Raw genomic sequence first — 25189 nt, 5'->3', positions numbered from 1 at the left:
GCCAATAAAGGAGGTAGTTGGGGTGTGGGCCCTGGACTGGTTGCAGTTGAAAAGCATACTTTCAGATGAGTTGTTTACTATCTTCAGGAATTGGCTGACCCTGGGAGGCAACAAGGCCCCAAGGTGTCAAAGCATCAGAATACAGAAAACAAAGGACATGATCAATACAAGGGTCTATGAGAGTCAGAGACTTTTCCAAGACTGACAGGAAGAGGAAGATGCACTACTCCCACCCTCTGCTTACCTCGCCGGGTAAGAATATATCAGTGAGCCAGAGCTACTGATGCACATGCCATACTTCTCATGTTTGTGAGAACAGGAAACGTGAGAACCACTGCTTTGCAGGTCGCCACCACTTATGCTGACTTGACACACCTAAAACCTTGATTCCAAACCTGTATCCTTAACTTCAGGCTCCCCTTTACACCTGAACTCTGCCTGCTACTGCATTTACTCCCATCCTTTCCTTCACCTGGAGCCCTTTCTTCCCCAGTTCCACCTATTAAAGACCAGCTCAAGGCCCCATTACAGTGCTGTTTGCTGGAAACACCTTAGTCACCCTCTACCAGGCTGGGGCCCTGCAGAGTTTACAGTGCCCCTATCCTCCAGCATTTCCTCAGCTGCCCTCAGCCTTGTACATCTCTCCCGTCTTCTTTTCTGGTTCAGCCATGGGAGCAGAGGGTAGGGGCAACCTCTCTGCTGAACATGGATGCTCTTAGACTGAATTCTGTTGCACCCCTCCAGAGTAATAAATGTGTGTTAATGTACCAATGTGTTACTCCCTGGCAACATATTTAAATGAGAACAGAAGGCTCTGGGAAACATGACATTTTAGCTAGTGTTTCCCATAATATGGGAACACAAGCTTCCTGGGATGCTAATAGGCATTATGCAGAACAAACAAGTATGACTCTGGGTTGAACAGTTACAGTTTTGCTGAACTACAGTGCTTCTCACAGCTTTAGATACCCAGGAGCCTTTAATAAAGACAGTCCTCCCAAGGAGAGGAAAAGGGAGTCTGGAGGTTGTTTTTGTTTTTGTTTGTTTTTTTGTAATTTACTTGGCCTTTTTTTCTCAGACTCATGAAATTGATGGTTACGAAGAACACTTTAGTCTAAGAGCAATCCTCTCAAGAGGCTGTGGGGCCGTGCATAAGCAGGTGGGTCCTCCTGCACCCTGCAAGTCACACCAGCTCACATCAGCAGGACCAGCACCTATTTCACTAGCATGCAATCATCCCCAGACTCCAATTAAGGTGACATTCGTCCAGAGAAGCTAGTATGTCCCATTGGTTCCTTCTCTTTAGTCACCCCCAGGGACATAAGCTAAGCCAGCCCTTCCCCCTCACCTTTGGCTCCAGTCAAGCTGATCAGCTTGCAGTTTCCTGAATGCAACACAACGTTTCTCTCCTCTGCACTTTTTCTCACACTACTTGCATCAACTAAAAAATTATATATATATGAAGATCATAATCCTAATATATATATAAAACCTAATATGTATAACTATATATGTACATCTGTACATAGAACCATATATATATGAAGTTTGAGATGCACATATATATGGAGATGTATATAAAGGAAAGAGAAACAAAGTGGACTCCACTATGGACCCACATTTCAGTATCTCAAATGTCCTATATTGCACACCTACCATGTCTTTCTTGTCAGCTTACTCTCCTGCCCTCCAAAATGACTATTGCTAACCTCTCTTCTCCTAAACTCTCCCATTGCGCACACTCCCTTTCGCTCCAAGCAGGTGACCCTGCCTCTACTTTCCAGGGGAACCCTTGTCTGATATACAGTCCGCAGCTAAGCCCCTGAGCCCAGCCCCTGCCCACCCTCAGCTCTCACCCTCCACCCTCGCTTGACCATCAGCACTGGTCTTCTTTCAGTTTCCCGGACACAGCCTGCTCCCCCTGCAAGGGCCCATTGCAGGTGGCTCTGTCTCTGCTGTTTGGCACGCCCGGTGGCACACTCAGCAAAGTAACTCTCACTCGCCCTGCAGATCTCAGCTCAAACATCACTCCCCCCATGGCACTGGTCCTGAACCTTGAAAACAGGTCCACTTCCTCTGCCATATGTTCTCCTGGCACCCACTTCCTTTCATACCTTTCATCTTCTCAAATAGTCATCATGGCAAGATGTTTAAATTATAGACACTGTAATCTTCCAGAAGGGTTTGAAAACACCATGAGGACAGGCACCTATTTGCTTCTGATTCTTAGGTTGCCCCTGACACTTCGGAAATGCTCAATGATACTTACTACATGAAAGAAAAGAAGGGAAAAGAGAGTAAGTCAGTGAATGAACGAATGAAAGTAAAGTCTTCAGTTACCCATATTGGAGAATCTTGATCTGATAAGAAACAGAAGTTGTGGCTTGGCAAAGACTCCCTCCTTGACCAAACTTTAGGCAGGGCCCCCTGAGCCCTCCTCTGGACTTGGCCTTGTCTTTGGCCGGCTGAGCCCAGGGTCACGTGCCGACAGATTCTGAATGGGATGAGGAGACTCCGGACTGAATTCCGGGACAAACTTACACTCGATTACAGCAAGCCCACCTGTCACAAACCCAAGATGGCCCTGGAGAGAGTGCCAGGACCTCTTTCTGCCCTAGACCTGGCTGGCCCTGGTCAAGCAGCCAGCCTGCTGTTCAGAAGGTGCCTGGGGACCCTGGGAAATGGCTGTTCTTGTGCTTGCTGGTGAGGCTGATGTATCAGACTCCAAACCTCACCTTCCAAGCTTTCTTAGCACCAGAGCCTCTGAGGCAAAAATACCTCCTGGTTGTTCTCATTCCCTAAACATCTGTGTTTTATGATGTGTTAAGGTTGGAGGAAAAAAAGAAAGTTCCTCCAGCTGTGGAGTTATCCCAGCTGAAAGCCTTGCAGGATGGTGATTTATGATCTGCTGAGTGCCAGCAACGCGCTCAGCTCCACGAGAGGGCCGAGAGGGGAGATCCGGCCAGGGCACCGCACCACGCACCAGGCAGCAGGTACGACCTCCATGGAGACCCTCTAGGTTGAAGTGCCCCTGTGGGCTCAGGGCTGCCCTCGTGCTGGATCTGTCTCCAAGCCTTGGAAGCTATTGGCCTGCTGTTCCTGTCGCCCTGAGAGTCCAAGCATGGCCTTGGGTCACGGAGATTCTTTGGCTTGAGCAACTGCCTCGTAAGCTGGAGACCCCGTGGGCAGCTGTTTCTGGCCTGCGGCCCCTGCAGCCTTACCCCCGCCTTGGTGCCTGGGCCCAAGGTAAGCAGGGCCTGTTTGTTCTGGAGGCTGACCTCAAAGCAGACTTTGTTTGCCAGCTTACCCTTTCCAGACCTAGATGTGAGGGCTGCTCTCCACTGGTTTCCTTCCCCGGAGGCAGAAGGCCGTGCACAGTTGGCCTACCCAGGAGTTTTGAACTTACTGGTTACGTGGTGTGGTGCCACGCCAAACTTTGAGCAGAGTGACCTCATTAGAGGTGCAGGCTCCCCAAGACGGGCACACACAATGACTGCTGGCGTGGGTGTGTGGGTACCATGTGGTGGTGAGGGGGCTGACAAGATGGGACAGGCTTTAGTGGCAGGAAACCATTTAGAGGTGGTGATAAAGGATCCAGGCAAGCCCTGATCGATGGCCTCCCACCTTCCCTCTTTGATACAGCACATCCCACCCTCTCAAAACTCACCGCAGATTCCCCTCACTGCAGAAGCTGCCTGTAACTCCAGGCCAGTCTTGACCAGGGACAGGGATGAGCAGCCTGAAGGGGTGAGAACTTGAGGAATCCGGCCCCATAGAAGCCACCTTGAGCCAACACCAGTAGGTGCTCTGGGCTCCGTGGGCTCTGGGGGCCAGTGCTGCTGGCAGGTGGAGAATCGGCACACACAGGAAGTGCCAGGGTGGCTGTGTTTCTGTCCAGCAGGAGGCTCACTGTCAGCTCCAAATCCAAGCAGAAAAGCAGGGGAACCCTGAGCCCCACCAGAGAGCGGAGGGAGCGTGGAGGGATGGAGAACCGTAGCAGCCAGCTCTGGCTGTAGGTACATGTGACTTAGAGTCCTCCTCTCACAAGGACCACTAACCCTCTCCCTCGGCGGTTCCTGTGAGCTTCAGATGGGGTAATGGATGAGAGTATCCGCTGTGCTGAGCTCTTGCTCAGCAGGGAGGCACAGCCCTCATGTCCCAAGGTGGCTGGCACTGCTCTCCCCGATGGGTCACACAAAGAACAGGCATTCAACTAATACTTAGAGTTAGGATTAACTCGCCCTGCTGTCTGTTCTTATGTCATTTATATAGCCACTTATTTAATTAATGTTACTGGGTGCCAGAAAATACATTAAGCACTGACAATACAGAATGAATGCAGTCAAGTTGGAAATACGTTAGACCAAGGTTAATCCAGAGGTGAGTAGTGAAATTATCATTCCAACAGTAAACTTTTAATATTGTGGTCTGTTGTTTTTTTTTCTCTTTTCTCAGGTGGGATGGATTGGTTTGTAAGAGGAAAATCACATGGAAAATTAGAGAATAACAGTTCTGAGAGGAGCTGTGCCTGTTCTAAGCCTGGCCCGGTGCTGACCTGCCCTGTCTGAAGGGACCCTGGGTAAGAAAGAAGTTGGCATACGACTGAGAAAGAGACAAATGAAAGCTATTCCCGGTAACCAGGTCCCGCCGAGCCTGGTACCCACCCTTCCTTCTCAACAGCCTGGAACACAAGGATGGCTTGTCCTCTGGGTGGATCAAAGTGTCTCTGGCCCAGGGAAAGTCATTACAAGGAATGGGCCTCAGAGTCTCACTACTGTCTGTGGAAAGATGAACAACCACTTCTACTTAAGGAATGGCCATGATCCTACTTCCCATTACAGGAGGGACACACACACAGACCACAACCACACAAGAGGACACTGTGTACTGGGCCCATGTAAGGCCAAGTATGCAAAAGCCAGGCCAATATGGACAGTGTCCTACACCTGGCAACAGTATAATGAAGGGGCATGGTGAGCCCCTATGTTGACTCAAGGACTGTCACTTTCTCTCCTTGTTCTCCCTCTGATCGTTCTCAGTGAGTGAGTCATGTCTGCTCAGGTTCCAGCATGAGCAGGCTCTGAATCGGATGTTCACCTTCCACCATCAGCTCTGGGACACACAGGGCGAGGCACTTTGACATATCTGAGCAACTACACACATGGAGTGCAGAACCCAGGGTTGACCTAAACCATGACTTTTTAAATTTTTAGCCAGCCACCTCTGGTTCACCTGTTATCAACAGAAAAAGCTAAGCAAAAAAGAATTTCCAAGTTCAGAAGGATTCGCTTAACAGAGATTTCCCAAAATGCCTTATACAAACAGCAACAGCAGTCAAGATGGTGACTGTACATTGTTACCAGCTTGCCTCTCTTGGGAGATGGTCTGTAAGAGAATGTCAAATGCTATCTACCTAACAACTCTAGTTGTCGGCAATGCATCATGAGAATGCAAAGCATCTCTTTTCACTCCACGATAAAGGAGAACTCCTAAGGGCCTCTGTGACAATACTAAATTACTAGTTCACTCAGTTTCTCTAACAGCAAATGAGTATTTGTGGTGACCCAGTTCACCAAAACACTAGGAAAATGCACCCTGAAAAGAAGGTATTGACATTCATTCACTCATTCAAAAATATAAACTATTTGAAATTGAGGAGCAGGGCCACAGAGGACAGCATTGGTGAGGACATGCTTAGAGACAGCAGAGTGAAGTCCAAGCTGCCAGCCCTGACAACACCAACACCACCCTTCAGTGTTCACTGTAGAGAGAAGGGCTTCCTGTCAGAGTGGCAAGGAACGACCATGGATACCATTCAGACACCAGAGGAGAGGAAACAGGCAACCAGCAGCTGAAGAATACTCACTAGATGAGAATTATGATTCCACAAAATAAGAACTAAAGGAGAGGCCAACAGAAGAAGAAGAAGAAGGAGGAGGAGGAGGAGGAGGAGAAGGAGAAGAAAAAGGTAATAGGAGGATAAAAGCAGTTTAAAAGTGAGTTGGTGGTGCTTAGGGAAATAATCCCACCCAGAACTTTGGTCTTCCTGCTGGTTCGGCCATTAATGAGGTAAATGAAACAATGAGTTGTGCTCCCTGTCTATTTGTATGAGAATTATGTTTTCAACACAAGTTCCTCCATAACAACATTCAATGCTATGAGAAGGTAAGTGAATGTCTACAAAATGTCTACAGTGTCTACAAAACCCTCCAAGTGAGAAAAGAATAACACATGAATTTTATACAGAGCCAAATGTCATGCATGATAAAGACATTTTCAAATACACCAGACATGAGAGAATACAGAACTCATGAGCTCATCTAGGAAGAACTATTGGAGGATGAACTCTAATCAGTGTAGTGGAATTCCTATATATCCACTAAAGAGACAAAAGCAAGTTTGCTATTACATTCCAATATTTAATTCACTCATCTTTCTTCCTAGAGTCATAATTTCATACCAGAGGCTGAGAGAGGGATGGCATTTTCTATATGCAAGTCCTCCTCCTGGTCTGTCTGATGCTAGTATACTAATGTGCACTATGGAACTCCAACAGAAGCACGTGGAATGCAGTATTTCCCAAGAACCCTTCTCTTACCGACTCTCACGGGACTGGTTTCTGCGGAATATGACTAAGCATTTCAGGATAGTATGCTCATGTCATAAACCAATCCCTATGATATGAACAACACTCCAAAATATTGACATTACATGATGAGTAAGTAATCACAATTTCTCTGTTCATTCATTCTCCATTCATCTAGCTTTTACTGAGGACTTACTCTGTTTAGGCATCATGCTAGGTAATGGTGACTCAAAGCAGAGTAAAGCACAGGCAAGCCATGAGAGCTCATAGGAAAGTCATCAATTAATAATTATATAATGTTGTGTTTGCTGTAGTATTAGTGTTACAAACAGTCACTCTAAGAGTCTAGGGGTGAGAGTGAAAAGTAAGTGTATAATGCTTCACAAATCTGCACCTATTTCAAGGAGAGGGCTGTAAGTGGAATATGACACTGTCCCCTCCTGCCCTGCTCAGAAGAAAGGTGTGTGGTAGGGAAAGCAGAGAAGTGCCAGGAGATCACACCTGCGTGATTGTCCACGCATTTGGGTGTGGGCAACCAGGGAGCGCATGAGTGAGACTAAAGGGTGAGGGCACTAGAAGTGTATGTTTGTGATTCTCCAGGAGCAGAAGTCTCAAACTAGACCAGGAGGCAAACCAAACCAGGAGGCAAACCAGCCTCCTCAGCCCAGGGTGCCCCTCTGCCCACAGATCTATGCAGGATCTCCCAGTCTGTGTCCCAGAATTACCCCTCAGGTTCCTGCCCTCCTCACACTCTCCCTCGGGGAAGGACACCCTCTTGGGCACAGGTGCAGATCCAGCCCTGGCCTTGTCATTACCGTGATGAGCGGAGGCCTCTTTTCTTCTCACTAAAACCACTGATGAACCCCAACAAAAGTGTATTCCCAGATTATCTGTTCTTACTGCACTGCTTTATATGACTTGCTTTTACAGCTTATTGTTCCATCAACCCTCCCTCAACCTGACATATGTTCCCAGAAGGTCAACAGCCAGAGGAAACGTGAGCAACCCCAGGCCTCCCTTACAAATCCCTTACTCATGGTTCCTGCAGGAGCTTGGCAGTCTCTTTACCTGCTGGATGACTCTTCCACAGAACTTGACCTGAGAAGCTAGGGGGTGGCCATTGTGCCCAAATGCCATCACTTAGCTCTGGAGGCAGCTGTCAGTGCCAGCGGGCACAGACATTAACTCCCCTGAGAGGTCATTAGAAGTCTCATAAAAATAAGCTGCTCCCATAAGCATGTCAGCCCAGGCAGCCTGGGCAGGCCCCAACATGCCCTGGTGCTCAGTGGCAGTCCAGCTTGGACAGTCACTAAGGGACCCAGGCACCCTTTTGTTTTGTAGAGCCAGTAACGCTCAGACTCTGGAATGTTGTGTCTCTTTGATTTGGTCCCTTGTTGCAAAGAGCTTTAATACTCTGCTTTGCTTTCAGCTTCATACAGGCAGAATTCCCTGTAAACAAGCACCTTAACACTAGAGTACTGGGCTCTTCAGATGTACTTTCCTAGAGAATAAAATACTGCCAACATAGGCATTTCTATTTGACCTGTGAAGTACCTTTTCTCCGCTGGGTTTGTGAGAGGATTGGTTCTGGATTGCTGACATCACAGTGGTGATCCTGAGCAGAAAGGATACTGTTGGAGAATACTGAAGGTGCTCTATGGTGTAAAATTAACCAAATCCACTCCCTCTATATCTGAGAAAGAACTTAAGAATCATCACCAGTGAGGAAGGCATGATCTTTTGCATCAAGGGACATTTAGTTGTTTCCTTGGGGCTTCTATCCAAGCTTGACTGTGTAGTGGACTCTGTTTTCCCAGTTCCATGCCTACCCATTTTTCAGAAGACAAGTCCAAGACAGCACTTGATTTGTAGGAGGGAACAATGTCTTACTATTAAATGAACATCACCTGTAAATGTGCTGCAGCTGTCTGCTAGCAGATTAAAGCAATTCCCTTCTGTTCCTAGTTTGCTAAGAATTTTCTTTTTCAAAATCAAAAATGGATATCAAATTTCATCAGAATTGTTCTGCATCTATTGAGCTGTCTGTAGGATTTTCTCTTTTAATCCATTAGTGTGATGAATCACATTCATTGATTTTACATTGTTAAACCAATTTGGCATTCCTAGAATAAATGCAATTTGATCATGATATCTTATCCTTTTTATATTGCCAGGAAAAACTGTAAAAAGCTTTGAAATGGACCGAAAAGATTACTTGGTGTTCTCAATGGAAAAGTAGGAATTTTTTAATTTTAGATTTTCTGACTTTTATGGGTACTGTACCTTTCGTAATCTTTGAGCTATTTTACAACTCTGTAATTGCAGATAACTGATAGCAATGCAAATGATTCTGATCCATAGACATGTAAATTACATCTGCCCAGTGGACAGACAATTCATTCTTCTTCTCACCCATTATGGTAAAAGCCAGTTTATCATCTATCTGTAAATTTCAGCATTTATGTGTAATTTTAAAAATTGTTATTAATTTAATTATGTATTTTTAATATTAATTTTTAAGTTACATGTGTACAATATGGTGATTCACAATTTTAAAAGTTACATGTGTACAATATGGTGATTCACAATTTTAAAGGTTATACTCCATTTATAATTACTGTAAAATATTAGCTATATTCCCTGTGCTGTACAATATATCCTTGTAGCTTACTGTATACCTAATTATGTGTGATATTTTAAAATTTTCCTGAGAACTAACTTATGGGTTCCCTCATTAATCGATGAATTAAATACAAATTTTGACTTGTGTATATTTAATATTATGAAAGTAATAATTATGCTTTCTTTAAAAATTATCTCCTAAAAGTTCATTTCTAGGTTCAATTTGTTACTACTTTGTTTAGGATATATGCATACATGTTCATGAGTCAAAATTGACCTGATGTGTTCCCACAGTTTCCTTTTTGGGTTTTGGTATCAATGCTATGCTAACCTTTTTCTTTTCTATCAAAGAACTGTATAAGATTGGAGACATTTCTAATTATTTTTTAGAACTTGTCAGTGAAGCCACCTATTTTAAGTTTTTATTGTGGAATGGTTTTAATTATGAATCCGTTTCTTTGAAATTTTAGACCTACCTATTATGATTTTCTATTTTGATTGTTAGTTTTTCTAGGGATCTGTCCATTTCAAGTATGTTGGCATAACTTATTGATATTCTCTCACTTTCTTTTTTTCAGCTTTTTATTGAGGTATAATTGACATATAACATTATATTAGTTTCAGGTATACAACATAGCAGTTAGATATTTGTATATCTTGTGAAATGATCACCAGAATAAGTCTAGTTAACATCCTTTACCATACAAGTTAACTTTTTTTTTTCTTGTGATGAGGACTTTTAAAAATCTACTCTCTTAGCAATTTTCAAATATGCAATAAAGTATTATTAACTATGGTCACCATGCTGTATGTTACATCCCCATGACTTATTTTATAACTGGAAGTTTGTACCTTTTGACCCCCTTCACTCATCCACCCCCAACTCCTTCCTCTAGTAGCCACAAATCTGTTTTCTGTATCCATGAGCTTGGTTTTTATTTTGTTTTGTTTTGTTTTTTAGATTCCACATATGAGGTCATATAGTATTTGTCTTTCTCTGTCTGACTTGTTTCACTTAGCATAATGCCCTCAAGGTCCATCTATGTTGTTGTAAATGGCACGATTTCATTCTTTTTTGCTCCTGAATAGTATTCCATTGTATACATATATACCACACCTTCTATATCCATTCATCCATCGATGGACACTTAGGTTGTTTTCATATCCTGGCCATTGTAAATAATGCTGCAGTGAACATGGGAGTACATATATCTTTTCAAATTAGTGTTTTCATTTTCTTTGGATAAATACCCAGAAGTGAAATTACTGGATCATATGGTAGTTCTATTTTTAATTTTTTAAGGAAACTCCATACTGTTCTCTGTGATGGCTGCACCAATTTACGTTCCCACCAACAGTGCATGTGGGTTCCCTTTTATCCACATCCTTGCCAACACTTGTTATTTCTTGTCTTTTTGATAATAGCCATTCTAACAGGTGTCAGTGTTATCTCATTGTGATTTTGACTTGCATTTCCCTGATGATTAGTGATGTTGAGCATCTTTTCTTGTACCTGTTGGACATCTGTATCTTCTTTGGAAAAATGTCTATTCAAATCATCTGCCCATTTTTTAAATCAGCTTGCTTGTTTTTTTGTTTATCATTTGTTTGTATTTGTTGTTTGCTATTGAGTTGTATGAGTTCTTTATATATTTGGATATTAACCCATTATCGAATATATGATTTACAAATATTTTACCTCATCCAGTAGGTTGCCTTTTTCATTTTGTTGATGGTTTCCTCTGCTGTACAGAAACTTTTTAGTTTGATATACTCCCACCTATTTATTTTTTCTTTTGTTGCCTTTGCTTTTAGAGCCTGCATTTTCTTTTTTTAAAGTCTCCAGATTCTATAATGAAATACCTTTTTTTCCATTCTTGCTTTTTGTTATTTGTGCCTTCTCTCATTTTTCTGGATCAGTCTTACTATAACCAGTTTTGATCAAGCTATGTTGATTCCCCTTATCATATATTTGTTTTCTATGTCATTCATTTCTAGTCTAAACTTCCTTCTACTTTGGTTAATTTTGCTGTCCTTTAACTTCTTGAGATCAATGCTTATTTAGCTTACTAATTTTGTCCTTTCTTTCCTAATATATGTATTTAAGGCTATAGATTCTCCTCTAAATATTGCTTTAGCTCTCTCACAAAAGTTTTTAAATGTACTAATTTCATTATCAGTTCAAACTTATTTCAATTATGATTTTTCCTTTGTCCCGTTATTTATTTTAAAGTACATTTCTTAAGTTTCAGATATATGTGCCTTTTCCAGTTATCATTCTGTTACTAATTTCTAGCATAATTGCATTTGGTTTAGAAAACACACTGCTTATGATTTTAATTATTTTGAAATAAATTGAAATTTACTTTTTGGCCCAGGGTCATTCTTGGTATAAGTGTCATGACAGCTTGAAAAAAAGTATATTCGGCAGTCTTGGGTGCAATGTTTTATATATGTTCTTTGGTCAACTGGGTACATCATGTTCTTCTATAGTCTCACTGATTTTTTTTTTTTTTTGGTTTATACAACAGAAATTTATTTTATTAAAATTCTGAAGGGGAAAAGTCCAAGATCAAGGTGTTGGCAGGGGTGGTTTCTTCTGAGGCCTGTAGGTGGCTGTCTTCTTCCTATAGTCTCACTGATTTTTTCTGCTTGTTTTATTCATTACTAAGAGAGGTTTAAACTCCTCACTATTATTTTGTAATTGTCTCTCTCTTTATAGTTTTTAATTTTATATATATGCTTCATTTATTCTGTATATATATTTTATATATTTTAAGGCCCTGTTATTAGGTGCATGCAAATTTAGAGTGGTCATATATTTCCAGAGAACCTCTCTAGTAATGCTTTTTGCTAAAATTCTATTTTGTCTAAAAGTAATATACCATGCCAGCTTTCTTTTGCCTAGTGTTTGCATCCTTTTTTACACCCTTTTATTTTTAGCCTTTTTGTATCCTTATGTTTTAAATTTGTTTCTTGATTTTTCATCATTTACATTGAGCATTTCATCCACTTATCATTTATTATAATTACTGATATCTGTGGGCTTCAGTCTACTCTTTTTTTTTTTATTAGTTTCTGCTTTATACCAAAGTGAATCAGTCATACATATACATCTTTTCCCACATCCCTTCCCTCATGCATCTCCCTCCCTCCCACCCTCCCCATCCCACCCCTCCAGGCGGTCACAAAGCACCGAGCTGATCTCCCTGTGCTCTGCGGCTGCTTCCCACTATCTATCTACCTTACGTTTGGTAGTGTATATATGTCCATGCCTCTCATTCGCTTTGTCACAGCTTACCCTTCCCCCTCCCCTTATCCTCAAGTCCATTCTCAAGTAGGTCTGTGTCTTTATTCCCATTTTGCCCCTAGGTTCTTCATGACATTTTTTTTTTAATTCCGTATATATGTGTTAGCATACGGTATTTGTCTTTCTCTTTCTGACTAACTTCACTCTGTATGACAGACTCTAGGTCTATCCACCTCATTACAAATAGCTCAGTTTCGTTTCTTTTTATGGCTGAGTAATATTCCATTGTATATAGGTGCCACATCTTCTTTATCCATTCATCCAATGATAGACACTTAGGTTGTTTCCAGCTCCGGGCTATTGTGAATAGAGCTGCAATGAACATTTTGGTACATGTCTCTTTTGGAATTATGGTTTTCTCAGGGTATATGCCTAGTAGTGGGATTGCTGGGTCATATGGTAGTTCTATTTTTAGTTTTTTAAGGAACCTCCATACTGTTCTCCATAGTGGCTGTACCAATTCACATTCCCACCAGCAGTGCAAGAGTGTTCCCTTTTCTCCACACCCTCTCCAGCATTTATTGTTTCTAGATTTCTTGATGATGGCCATTCTAACTGGTGTGAGATGATATCTCATTGTAGTTTTGATTTGCATTTCTCTAATGATTAATGATGTTGAGCATTCTTTCATGTGTTTGTTGGCAGTCTGTATATCTACTTTGGAGAAATGCCTATTTAAGTCTCCTGCCCATTTTTGGATTGGGTTGTTTGTTTTTTTGCTATTGAGCTGCATGAGCTGTTTATAAATTTTGGAGATTAATCCTTTGTCAGTTGCTTCATTTGCAAATATTTTCTCCCATTCTGAGGGTTGTCTTTTGGTCTTGTTTATGGTTTCCTTTGCTGTGCAAAAGCTTTGAAGTTTCATTAGGTCCCATTTGTTTATCTTTGTTTTTATTTCCATTTCTCTAGGAGGTGGGTCCAAAAGGATCTTGCTGTGATTTATGTCATAGAGTGTTCTACCTATGTTTTCCTCTAGAGTTTGATAGTTTCTGGCCTTACATTTAAGTCTTTAATCCATTTTGAGCTTATTTTTGTGTATGGTGTTAGGGAATGATCTAATCTCAAACTTTTACATGTCCCTGTCCAGTTTTCCCAGCACCACTTATTGAAGAGGCTGTCCTTTCTCCACTGTACATTCCTGCCTCCTTTATCAAAGATAAGTTGGCCATATGTGCGTGGGTTTATCTCTGGGCTTTCTATCCTGATCCACTGATCTGTCTTTCTGTTTTTATGCCAGTACCAGACTGTCTTAATTACTGTAGCTTTGTAGTATAGTCTGAAGTCAGGGAGCCTGATTCCTCCAGCTCCGTTTTTCGTTCTCAAGATTGCTTTGGCTATTCGGGGCCTTTTGTTTTTCCAAACAAATTCTGAAACTTTTTGTTCTAGTTCTGTGAAAAATGCCATTGGTAGTTTGATAGGGATTGCATTGAATCTGTAGATTGCTTTGGGTAGTAGAGTCATTTTAACAATATTGATTCTTCCAATCCAAGAACATGGTACATCTCTCCATCTATTTGTATCATCTTTAATTTCTTTCATCAGTGTCTTATAATTTTCTGCATACAGGTCTTTTGTCTCCTTAGGTAGGTTTATTCCTAGATATGTTATTCTTTTTGTTGCAATGGTAAATGGGAGTGTTTTCTTGATTTCATTTTCAGATTTTTCATCATTAGTGTACGGGAATGCCAGAGATTTCTGTACATTAATTTTGTATCCTGCTACTTTACCAAATTCATTGATTAGCTCTAGTAGTTTTTCGGTAGCATCTTTAGGATACTCTATGTATAGTATCATGTCATCTGCAAACAGTGACAGCTTTACTTCTTCTTTTCCAATTTGGATTCCTTTTATTTCCTTTTCTTCTCTGATTGCTGTGGCTAAAACTTCCAAAACTATGTTGAATAAGAGTGGTGAGAGTGGGCAGCCTTGTCTTGTTCCTGATCTTAGTGGAAATGGTTTCAGTTTTTCACCATTGAGGACAATGTTGGCTTTGGGTTTGTCATATATGGCCTTTATTATGTTGAGGAAAGATCCCTCTATGCCTACTTTCTGCAGGGTTTTTATCATAAATGGATGTTGAATTTTGTCGAAAGCTTTCTCTGCATCTATTGAGATGATCATATGGTTTTTCTCCTTCAACTTGTTAATATGGTGTATCACATTGATTGATTTTCGTATATTGAAGAATCCTTGCATTCCTGGAATAAACCCCACTTGATCATGGTGTATGATCCTTTTAATGTGCTGTTGGATTCTGTTTGCTAGTATTTTGTTGAGGATTTTTGCATCTATGTTCATCAGTGATATTGGCCTGTAGTTTTCTTTCTTTGTGACATCCTTGTCTGGTTTTGGTATCAAGGTGATGGTGGCCTCGTAGAATGAGTTTGGGAGTGTTCCTCCCTCTGCTAAATTTTGGAAGAGTTTGAGAAGGATAGGTGTTAGTTCTCCTCTAAATGTTTGATAGAATTCACCTGTGAAGCCATCTGGTCCTGGGCTTTTGTTTGATGGAAGATTTTTAATCACAGTTTCAATTTCAGTGCTTGTGATTGGTCTATTCATATTTTCTATTTCTTCCTGAGTCAGTCTTGGCAGGTTGTGCATTTCTAAGAATTTGTCTATTTCCTCCAGGTTGTCCATTTTATTGGCATAGAGTTGCTTATAGTAATCTCTCATGATCTTTTGTATTTCTGCAGTGTCAGTTGTTACTTCTCCTTTTTCATTTCTAATTCTATTGATTTGAGTCTTCTCCCTTCTTTTCTTGATGAGTCTGGCTAATGGTTTGTCAATTTTGTTTATCTTCTCAAAGAACCAGCTTTTAGTTTTATTGATCTTTGCTATCGTTTCCTTCATTTCTTTTTCATTTATTTCTGATCTGATCTTTATGATTTCTTTCCTTCTGCTAGCTTTGGGGTTTTTTTGTTCTTCTTTCTCTAATTGCTTTAGGTGCAGGGTCAGGTTGTTTACTCGAAATGTTCCCTGTTTCTTAAGGTGGGACTGTATTGCTATAAACTTCCCCCTTAGAACTGCTTTTGCTGCGTCCCATAGGTTTTGGGTCGTTGTGTCTCCATTGTCATTTGTTTCTAGGTATTTTTTAATTTCCTCTTTGATTTCTTCAGTGATCACTTCGTTATTAAGTAGTGTATTGTTTAGCCTCCATGTGTTTGTATTTTTTACAGCTCTTTTCCTGTAATTGATATCTAGTCTCATAGCATTGTGGTCGGAAAAGATACTTGATACAATTTCAATTTTCTTAAATTTACCAAGGCTTGATTTGTGACCCAAGATATGATTTATCCTGGAGAATGTTCCATGAGCACTTGAGAAAAATGTGTATTCTGTTGTTTTTGGATGGAATGTCCTATAAATATCAATTAAGTCCATCTCGTTTAATGTATCATTTAAAGCTTGTGTTTCCTTATTTATTTTCATTTTGGATGATCTGTCCATTGGTGAAAGTGGGATGTTAAAGTCCCCTACTATGATTGTGTTACTGTCGATTTCCCCTTTTATGGCTGTTAGTATTTGCCTTATGTATTGAGGTGCTCCTATGTTGGGTGCATAAATATTTACAATTGTTATATCTTCTTCTTGGATCGATCCCGTTATCGTTATGTAGTGTCCTTCTTTGTCTCTTCTAATAGTCTTTATTTTAAAGTCTATTTTGTCTGATATAAGAATTGCTACTCCAGCTTTCTTTTGATTTCCATTTGCATGGAATATCTTTTTCCATCCCCTTACTTTCAGTCTGTATGTGTCTCTAGGTCTGAAGTGGGTCTCTTGTAGACAGCATATAGATGGGTCTTGTTTTTGTATCCATTCAGCCACTCTGTGTCTTTTGGTGGGAGCATTTAGTCCATTTACATTTAAGGTAATTATCGATATGTATGTTCCTATTCCCATTTCCTTAATTGCTTTGGGTTCGTTATTGTAGGTATATTCCTTCTGTTGTGTTTCTTGCCTAGAGAAGTTCCTTTAGCATTTGTTGTAAAGCTGGTTTGGTGGTGCTGAACTCTCTCAGCTTTTGCTTGTCTGTAAACGTTTTAATTTCTCCATCAAATCTGAATGAGATCCTTGCTGGGTAGAGTAATCTTGGTTGCAGGTTCCTCTCCTTCATCACTTTAATTATGTCCTGCCACTCCCTTCTGGCTTGTAGAGTTTCTGCTGAGAGATCAGCTGTTAACCTGATGGGGATTCCCTTGTGTGTTATTTGTTGTTTTTGCCTTGCTGCTTTTAATATGATTTCTTTGTGTTTAATTTTTGACAGTTTGATTAATATGTGTCTTGGTGTATTTCTCCTTGGATTTATTCTGTATGGGACTCTCTGTGCCTCCTGGACTTGATTAACTATTTCTTTTCCCATATTGGGGAAGTTTTCAACTATAATCTCTTCAAATATTTTCTCAGTCCCTTTCTTTTTCTCTTCTTCTTCTGGAACCCCTATAATTCGAATGTTGGTGCGTTTAATGTTGTCCCAGAGGTCTCTGAGACTGTCCTCTGTTCTTTTCATTCTTTTTTCTTTATTTTGCTCTGCATCAGTTATTTCCACTATTTTATCTTCCACCTCACTTATCCGTTCTTCTGCCTCAGTTATTCTGCTATTGATCCCATCTAGAGTATTTTTCATTTCATTTATTGTGTTTTTAATCGATGCTTGATTCATCTTTAGTTCTTCTAGGTCCTTGTTAACTGTTTCTTGCATGTTGTCTATTCTATTTCCAAGATTATGGATCTTGGAAATAGAATCTTGGATCAGCTTTACTATCATTATTCTGAATTCTTTTTCAGGTAGACTGCCTATTACCTCTTCATTTGTTAGGTCTGGTAGGTGTTTATCTTGCTCCTTCACCTGCTGTGTGTTTTTCTGTCTTCTCATTTTGCTTATGTTACTGTGTTTGGGGTCTCCTTTTTGCAGGCTGCAGATTCGTAGTTCCCGTTGTTTTTGGTGTCTGACCCCAGTGGCTAAGGTTGTTTCAGTAGGTTGTGTAGGCTTCCTGGTGGGGGGGACTAATGCCTGTGCTCTGGTGGTTGAGGCTCGATCTTGTCTTTCTGGTGGACAGGTCCACGTCTGGTGGTGTGTTTTGGGGTGCCTATGGCCTTATTATGTTTTTAGGTAGCCTCTCTGCTAATGGGTGGGGTTGTGTTCCTGCCTTGCTAGTTGCTTGGCCTAGGGTGACCCGCACTGTAGCTTGCTGGTCGTTGACTGAAGCTGGGTGCTGGTGTTGGGATGGAGATCTCTGGGAGATTTTCGCTGCTTGATATTATGTGGAGCTGGGAGGTCTCTTGTGGACCCGTGTCCTGAAGTTGGCTCTCCCACTTCAGAGGCACAGCACTGGCTCCTGGCTGCAGCACCAAGAGCCTTTCATCCACCCGGCTCAGAATAACAGGGAGAAAAAGTAGAAAGAAAGAATTAGTAGAAGAAAGAAAGAGAGAGGGAAAGAAAGGAAGAAGGGAAGAAAGGTAGGAAGGAAGGAAGAAAGAAAGAAAGGAGGGAGGGAGGGAGGAAGGATGGAAAGAAAGAAGGAAAGAAAGGAGGGAGGGAGGGAGGAAGGAAAGGAAGAAAGACAGGAGGGAGGGAGGGAGGAAGGAAAGAAAAAGAAAGTGGAAAGAAGAAGGGTGGGAGGGAGGGTGGGAGGAAAGAAAAAGAAAGAAGGAAAGGAGGAGCGGAAGGAGGGAGGGAGGAAGGGAAGGTAGGAAAAAAAGAAAGAGCAGGTAAAGTAAAATAGAATAAAGTATGAAATATAGTAGCGTTATTAAAATTAAAAAGTAATTATTGAAAAAAAAAATGGACCGATAGAACCCTGGGACATATGGTGGAAGCAAAGCTATACAGAGAGAATCTTACACAGAAGAATACACATACACATTCACAAAAAGAGAGCAGGGGGAAAAATCAAAAATCTTGCTCTCCAAGTCCACCTCCTCAATTTGGGATAATTCGTTGTAAAAAGAGGAAAAGGGCGAGAAGTCTGAAATCTTGCTCTCTAAGTCCACCTCCTTAATTTGGAATAATTCGTTGTAAAAAGAGGAAAAGGGGGGAAAGTCTTAAATCTTGTCCTCAAAGTCCACTTCCTCAATTTGGGATGATTCGCTGTCCATTCATGCACTCCACAGACGCAGGGCACATCAAATGGACCGTGGAGCTTTAATCCGCTGCCTCCGAGGCTGCACAGAGAGATTTCCCTGTCTCTGCTCTCACAGCTCCCGGGTCTCAGCCTTGGACCTGGCCCCGCCTCTGCGCGTAGGTCGCCGGAGGGCGTCCGTTCTTCGCTCAGACAGGACGGGTTTAAAGGAGCCGCTGATTCGGGGGCTCTGGCTCACTCAGGCAGAGGGGAGGGAGGGGCGCGCAGTGTGGGGCGGGCCTGCGGCGGCAGAGGCCGGCGTGACGTTGCAGCAGCCCGTGGCGCTCCGTGCGCTTTCCCGGGAAAGCCGTCCCCGGGTCTCGGGACCCCGGCAGTGGCGGGGTGCACAGGCCCCCCGGAAGGCGGGGCGGACAGTGACCCGTGCTCGCACACAGGCCCCACGGCGGCGGGCCGCGGCGGGCGGCGGCGGCGGCGGCGGCCCACGCCCGTCTCCGAGGTCCGCGCCTTACCCGCGTCTCGCGCCTGACTCCGGCGCTTCCCCAAGCAGCCCTCTTAATGCCCTCTCCTCGCGCACCAGGAAACAAAAGGGAAAAAAGTCTCTTGCCTCTTCAGCAGCTCCAGACCCTTTCCCCGGACTCCCTCCGGGCTAGCCGTGGTGCACTAACCCCTTCAGGCTCTCTTCCTGCCGCCAGCCCCAGTCCTCTCCCTGCGCTCCGACTGAAAGCCGATACCCGAGCCTCAGCTCCCAGCCCCGCCCGCCACGGCGGCCGAGCAGACAAGCCTCTCGGGCTGGTGTGTGCCTGAGGGCACCGGTCCTCTGTGCCAGAATCTCTCCGCTTTGCCCTCCGCACCCCTGTTGCTGTGCTCTCCTCCGCTACTCCGAAGCTTTCCCCCTCCGCCACCTGCAGTCTCCGCTCGCGAAGGGGCTTGTAGTGTGTAGAAACCTTCCCTCCTTCACGGCTCCCTCCCACTGGTGCAGGTCCCGTCCCTATCCTATTGTCTCTGTTTATTCTTTTTTTCTTTTGCCCTACCCAGGTATGTGGGGAGTTTCTTGCCTTTTTGGGGGTCTGAGGTCTTCTGTCAGCGTTCAGTAGGTGTTCTGTAGGAGTTGTTCCACGTGTAGATGAATTTCTGATGTATCTGTGGGGAGGAAGGTGATCTCCGCGTCTTACTCTTCCGCCATCTTCCTCCGGGACCTCCAGTCTACTCTTTATATGCTTTTTATTTGCACCACATTCTGTTTCTTTTTCTGTCCTGTCTTGCCTATATTTTACCTTCTCTTAATTTGGAACTTATACACTTTTCCTGTTCTTTTAGTAGTTACAATAGAAATTATAAGAAGCATTTTAAAGTTATCAAAATCTAATATTAATTGATAAATTTACCCTTCTCTTGAATAGTCCAAGAAACTCAGACCATTTTAAATCTATTTATATCTCTCCCAACCAATATGTTAGTGTTGTAATGTATTTTTTTAATTAATTTATTTATTTTGGTTGCATTGGGTCTTTGTTGCTGCACACGGGCTTTCTCTAGCTGCAACGAGAGGGGGCTACTCTTTGTTGTGGTGCGCGGGCTTCTCATCACAGTGCCTTCTTTGTTGCGGAGCACAGGCTCTAGGTGCACAGGCTTCAGTAGTTGTGGCATGTGGGCTCAGTAGTTGTGGCTCACGGGCTCTAGAGAGCACGCTCAGGAGTTGTGGCGCACAGGTTTCATTGCTCTGCGGCATGCGGGATCTTCCCAGACCAGGGCTCGAACCAGTGTCCCCTGCACTGGCAGGCAGATTCCCAATAACTGCGCCACCAGGGAAGTCCCTGTAATGTATTTTAATTCAATATGTGTATTTTAAACCCAACAAAACATTTAACCCATTCTCTCCTCTTAATTCCATCTTTAACTCATCTGGGATAATTTTCTGGCATTTTAACTTTTAGAATTTCCTTCAGGGTACTCTGCTGGAAGCAAACTCAGTTTTGTTGTGTCTGAAAATGTCTATGTCACTCTCATTCTTGCAAGATTTAGAAATCAAAATCTGGGCACTAGGGATGCTCATTTTTACTAAGTTGGTCACTGTTTCTAGGCCATTTAAGTTGACAAAGCATCTGACTCTCTATCTATCTATCTAGCATCTAAATACTTCCTGGGTTCATATTGTTATTTTCAATTGAGAACTATAGGGTTTTTACTTAACTTCTGTATTACACCTGTATCTTTTTTCTTCTACAGCTAGAGTCCTCATTCACAATGACACAAAGGATAACTGAATTCAAACATCACATAATTACTCATTTGCTTTACCCAGTATTACAATAGGCTAAAAATAATAATCCAATACTACTCTACCAGTTATTACCAAAATCACTTAAACATTTTTTGCCTATAGTATACCCATTCTCCCCCCATTTTAAGTGACTATATCTACCTTGTTAGGTCATATAGTCATTTGCATACTGTAGTTTCTCTCTTGTAACTTTTTTTTTTTTTTTCTGTACGTGGGCCTCTCACTGTTGTGGCCTCTCCCGTTGCGGAGCACAGGCTCCAGACACGCAGGCTCAGTGGCCATGGCTCACGGGCCCAGCCGCTCCATGGCATGTGGGATCTTCCTGGACCGGGGCAAGAACCCGCGTCCCCTGCATTAGCAGGCAGACTCTCAACCACTGCACCACCAGGGAAGCCCATCTTGTAACTTTTTAATATTTCAAAACATTAAAAAGGTTTTCCAGCTCTGTTCCCCTCACTCACTTTTATATGGACTTTCTCTTTTCTTCATCCCTATTATCCCTGTTCTGCTCAATTTTGATTCTACAGTTTCTCCTCAGTGTGGGACTCTGTCCTGGAAAAGAGTCTTGGCTGGTCTGCTTTTAGAGTAGATAAGAACTAGTCTGCTCCAACCCCTTTAGGTCTTACCAAGTGCTGCTTGCACTTACTCACTTTTGAAGTGGACAGTAGTGATACTCATCCAGTTTCAATTGCTGTTAACCCACCACACTTTCCAGTAAATATCTGTTGGCTATTTTGGCTGTTTTGGGGTCCATCTGTTTGTAAATGAAACAGGTCTTTCACCACAGACTTTGAAAAGCACTGAGGAAAGAATCAGAGGAGGGAGAGATGAATGTTAGGAGGCTTCATGAAAGAAGAACCATGGCTCTTAGGCTGGGCCATGAAGAGCAGTCAAAGTGGGAATGAATGTTGACATTCCCAGGGCTCTGCCCTTGGCCTCCATTTCACTTCCTTTAGGGAGCTCATCCATTCCCATGCCTTCAAACATCACCTTCAAGGCAAACACTCTCTAAGATCTAGGTCTTCAGCTCAGGAATCCTTTTAACATTAGACTTGCAGAGACACTTGGAGGTCCCACAGACATAACAAATTCAGCATAGCCCAACCAAGAATATGACTTTCCCCCTAAACTTTGTCACTGCATCTCACAAGTTATGATTGTTGTGTTTTCATTTATTTCAAAGTATCTTCTAATTTCTCTTTTTTTCTTTGACCCACAAGTTATTTAGAAGTACATTGTTAAATTTCTAGATACTTTGGAATTTTTGAAATATTTTTATATTATTGATTTCTACTTAATTCCATAAGCATACTTATATAGTTCCTTTCCTTTGAGTTATATTGAGACTTTTTGAACCCCCAATATAATTTCTCTTGGTGAATGTTCCACGTGCATTTGAAAGAGTGTATATTCTGCTGTAGTTTGGTGAAGTGCTCTCTACAAATGTCAATTAGGTCAAGCAGGTTGATAGTGTTATACAAATCTTTTATATCCTTACTGACTTTCTTTCTACTTATTCTATTAACTATTAAGAGGTGAAATCTCTAACTATAATTGCAGATTTTTCTATCTTTCCAGTTTTATCAGTTCTATCAGTTTTTGCCTCATATATTTTGAAGCTCTGGATTTGGAATGCTATCTTTAGCATACAATATACATTAAATATTCACAAATATATATGAGTCTGTGGAGTCTACTTCTTGACTATTTTGTTCCATTGAGCCATTTATGTATCCCTGTACCAGTTTCACATTGTTTTAATTACTGTGACTTTAGACAATACTTCGATTATTGCTAAGGCAAACCCTCTCCCTTCCTCACAATTAATTTTTCTTTTCAAAAATATCATGGTTCTTTTCATGCATTTACTATTCATTTACTATTCATTCAGAATATGAACTGGTCAAGTTCTTGGTAAGTTTAATCTTAAGTATTTTATACATTTTATAAAATATATATGGTGCATAACCCTATTGCTCAGAGATATTTTTCCTATTAAAGATATATAAAAGGGGTTGGCCAACTTTCTCTTTGAAGGGCCAGATAATAAATACTTTAGGCATTATGGGCCATATGATCTCTGCCACTTTGCCATTCCCATTGTAGCACAAAAGCATTGTCTTTATATACAGACTATATATAAAGAAATGGCCATAGAACTCTATTTACAAAAACAGGCAATAGGTCAGATTTGGCCTGTGGGCCATAGTTTGCTGACCCCTGATATAGAGAAAGATCTTTGGTGCATAGATATCTTTTATCCATACTTCATAATGAATCTTCTAATACTATACTTTAGTTGAGTCTACTATTTCTATGTGGGCAAAATATCCAAACAAAAGATTACTGTGTTCCAACTTTCCAATATTTATAGCAATTATACCTTTTTGTAACCTTATTGCATTGGCTGGTTAACTCTAGAGCAGTACTCACCTGTAGTACTAACAGGAGGTACTGTTTTGTTAATTGGAAGGCTCTATTTTTTCAGCTCCAAATATGATGTTGCTTGCTAGTAGTGTCTAAAAAATGTTCACGTTTCAGATATGATGGTTAGATAGATGGTTAAAAGAGGGCTTCCCTGGTGGCACAGCTGCCAATGCAGGGCACACGGGTTCGTGCCCCTGTCCGGGAAGATCCCACATGCCGCGGAGCGGCTGGCCCGTGAGCCATGGCTGCTGAGCCTGCGCAAAAAAAAAAAAAAAAAAATTAGATATATTTTAAGATTCCTTCTAACTCAAATTGTTTCAATATGAGGTCATCGGTTATTGCTTTTTGATTGTGGCTGTGGACTAACTGAGTACTCCACTGAGCAATCCATCACCCCCACCACTGACCTGTTTTTACTTAGTGTTTTCCAATCTTTTGGTTCAATTACTTGAACCTCAAGACAACATGGAAGAAAATTAATTCTTCCCAGGGATTAAGAAAAAGTAAGTAGGAAATGAAACTTATTTGTTTTAGAGTTATTTAAGGTGTTTTCCTTTGAGATTTTTCAACATAAATAAATTACTGAAATGACCTTTGAGTAACAATTATAAACTTAATTGAAAATTCAACAGTGTTTTAGACAGATTGGAGGTGAAAGGTGCAAAGAAAAATAAATTGCTAAGACTTATATGAGAATAAAACCTACAGTGTTTATGCCTGAAAAGTCTGGGTCCAACATATAAGTTCATCAAGCACATACAATTTAAAAAATATGTATTTAAAGTTGAAAGTTAATATATGCATATATGCTTATAAGTGTATATTTTAAAATTTCTTCTAAATAAGCATTCATGTACTTACAAAGGTGTCAATGGGAGTTTCATATTCACATCCTAGGCAAAAATTGATCTATTGTTGGTACAAAACTTAGTATTTCAATTAGTCAAAAATTTTCAGTTTGGAATTCACATCCCAAAAATGAAATAAAAACAAATGTAATCAGTATTGCCATATTTACTTAATTTCCCTGAAAAACTAAAAATTAGTCCAGCTATAAAAATGAGGCACACATTAAAGAAGAGATAGGTTTACCATTGAGAATTGTGGAATTTTTCTTTGCAAGAACATTTCAAGGCCCAAATAATAAAAATATTTTGGGTAATACCCAGTATTATCTTTTAATTTAAATAATAGCATAGAATCCTTCTCAGAAATATTATTGTACATTATATCTATTATTTTATAATAATAGAGAGAAAATAAAATTAGTAATACAAATATTAAAAGCCAATCATCAAAATTAAATTAATGTTTAGCACAGACTATTATTTATACAATGTAAATAGGCAAAATCATCAATTCCATTTAATATAAAGTATATTTCCAGCATATAATTATTTTTAAAATGAGAATTATCAATTTTAATTCAACCATTTCAAGTATTCATTCAGCTAAGGGAACAAAATAATTCTCTTAAAAATTCAAGATTTAGGGCTTCCCTGGTGGCGCAGTGGTTGAGAGTCCATCTGCCGATGCAGGGGACACGGGTTCGTGCCCCGGTCCGGGAAGATCCCACATGCTGTGGAGTGGCTAGGCCCGTGAGCCATGGCCGCTGAGCCTGTGCGTCTGGAACCTGTGCTCCGCAATGGGAGAGGCCACAACAGTGAGAGGCCCACATACTGCAAAAAAAAAAAAAAAAAAAATTCAAGATTTACAGATTAATATTAGAAACTTTCCCAATATAATGCATAGACTATTCTGATCTCCACTGAATTACATCATACAAAGACATGTATCACTTGCTTTATGGTTTATAATCAGGAATAACTGGTCACTGAAATCTCTTGACCAAAATATCACTGTAATTGTATGAAGCGAAGTCT

The 25189-nt window shown here is 41.2% G+C and overlaps 1 protein-coding gene across 1 annotated transcript in view; it reads right to left on the bottom strand.

Annotated features, from left to right (window-relative positions):
• Nucleotides 1–3679: 3679 nt before the first annotated feature.
• Nucleotides 3680–25189, bottom strand: part of PTPN20 (protein tyrosine phosphatase non-receptor type 20) — a gene marked incomplete at both ends in the record, with an annotated part of 66276 nt that continues 44766 nt past the window's right edge. Inside the window, 1 exon segment of the mRNA XM_081248506.1 lies at nucleotides 3680–3947. Within this exon segment, the coding sequence (XP_081104632.1) occupies nucleotides 3680–3947 (268 nt within the window).

The sequence above is a fragment of the Mesoplodon bidens genome (assembly GCF_964165515.1).
Source record: "Mesoplodon bidens genome assembly, chromosome: 1".
In the NCBI taxonomy this organism is placed as follows: Eukaryota; Metazoa; Chordata; class Mammalia; order Artiodactyla; family Ziphiidae; genus Mesoplodon; species Mesoplodon bidens.
The sequence above is the reverse complement of the archived record's forward strand: the minus strand, read 5'-3'. Positions and strand labels throughout refer to the sequence as shown.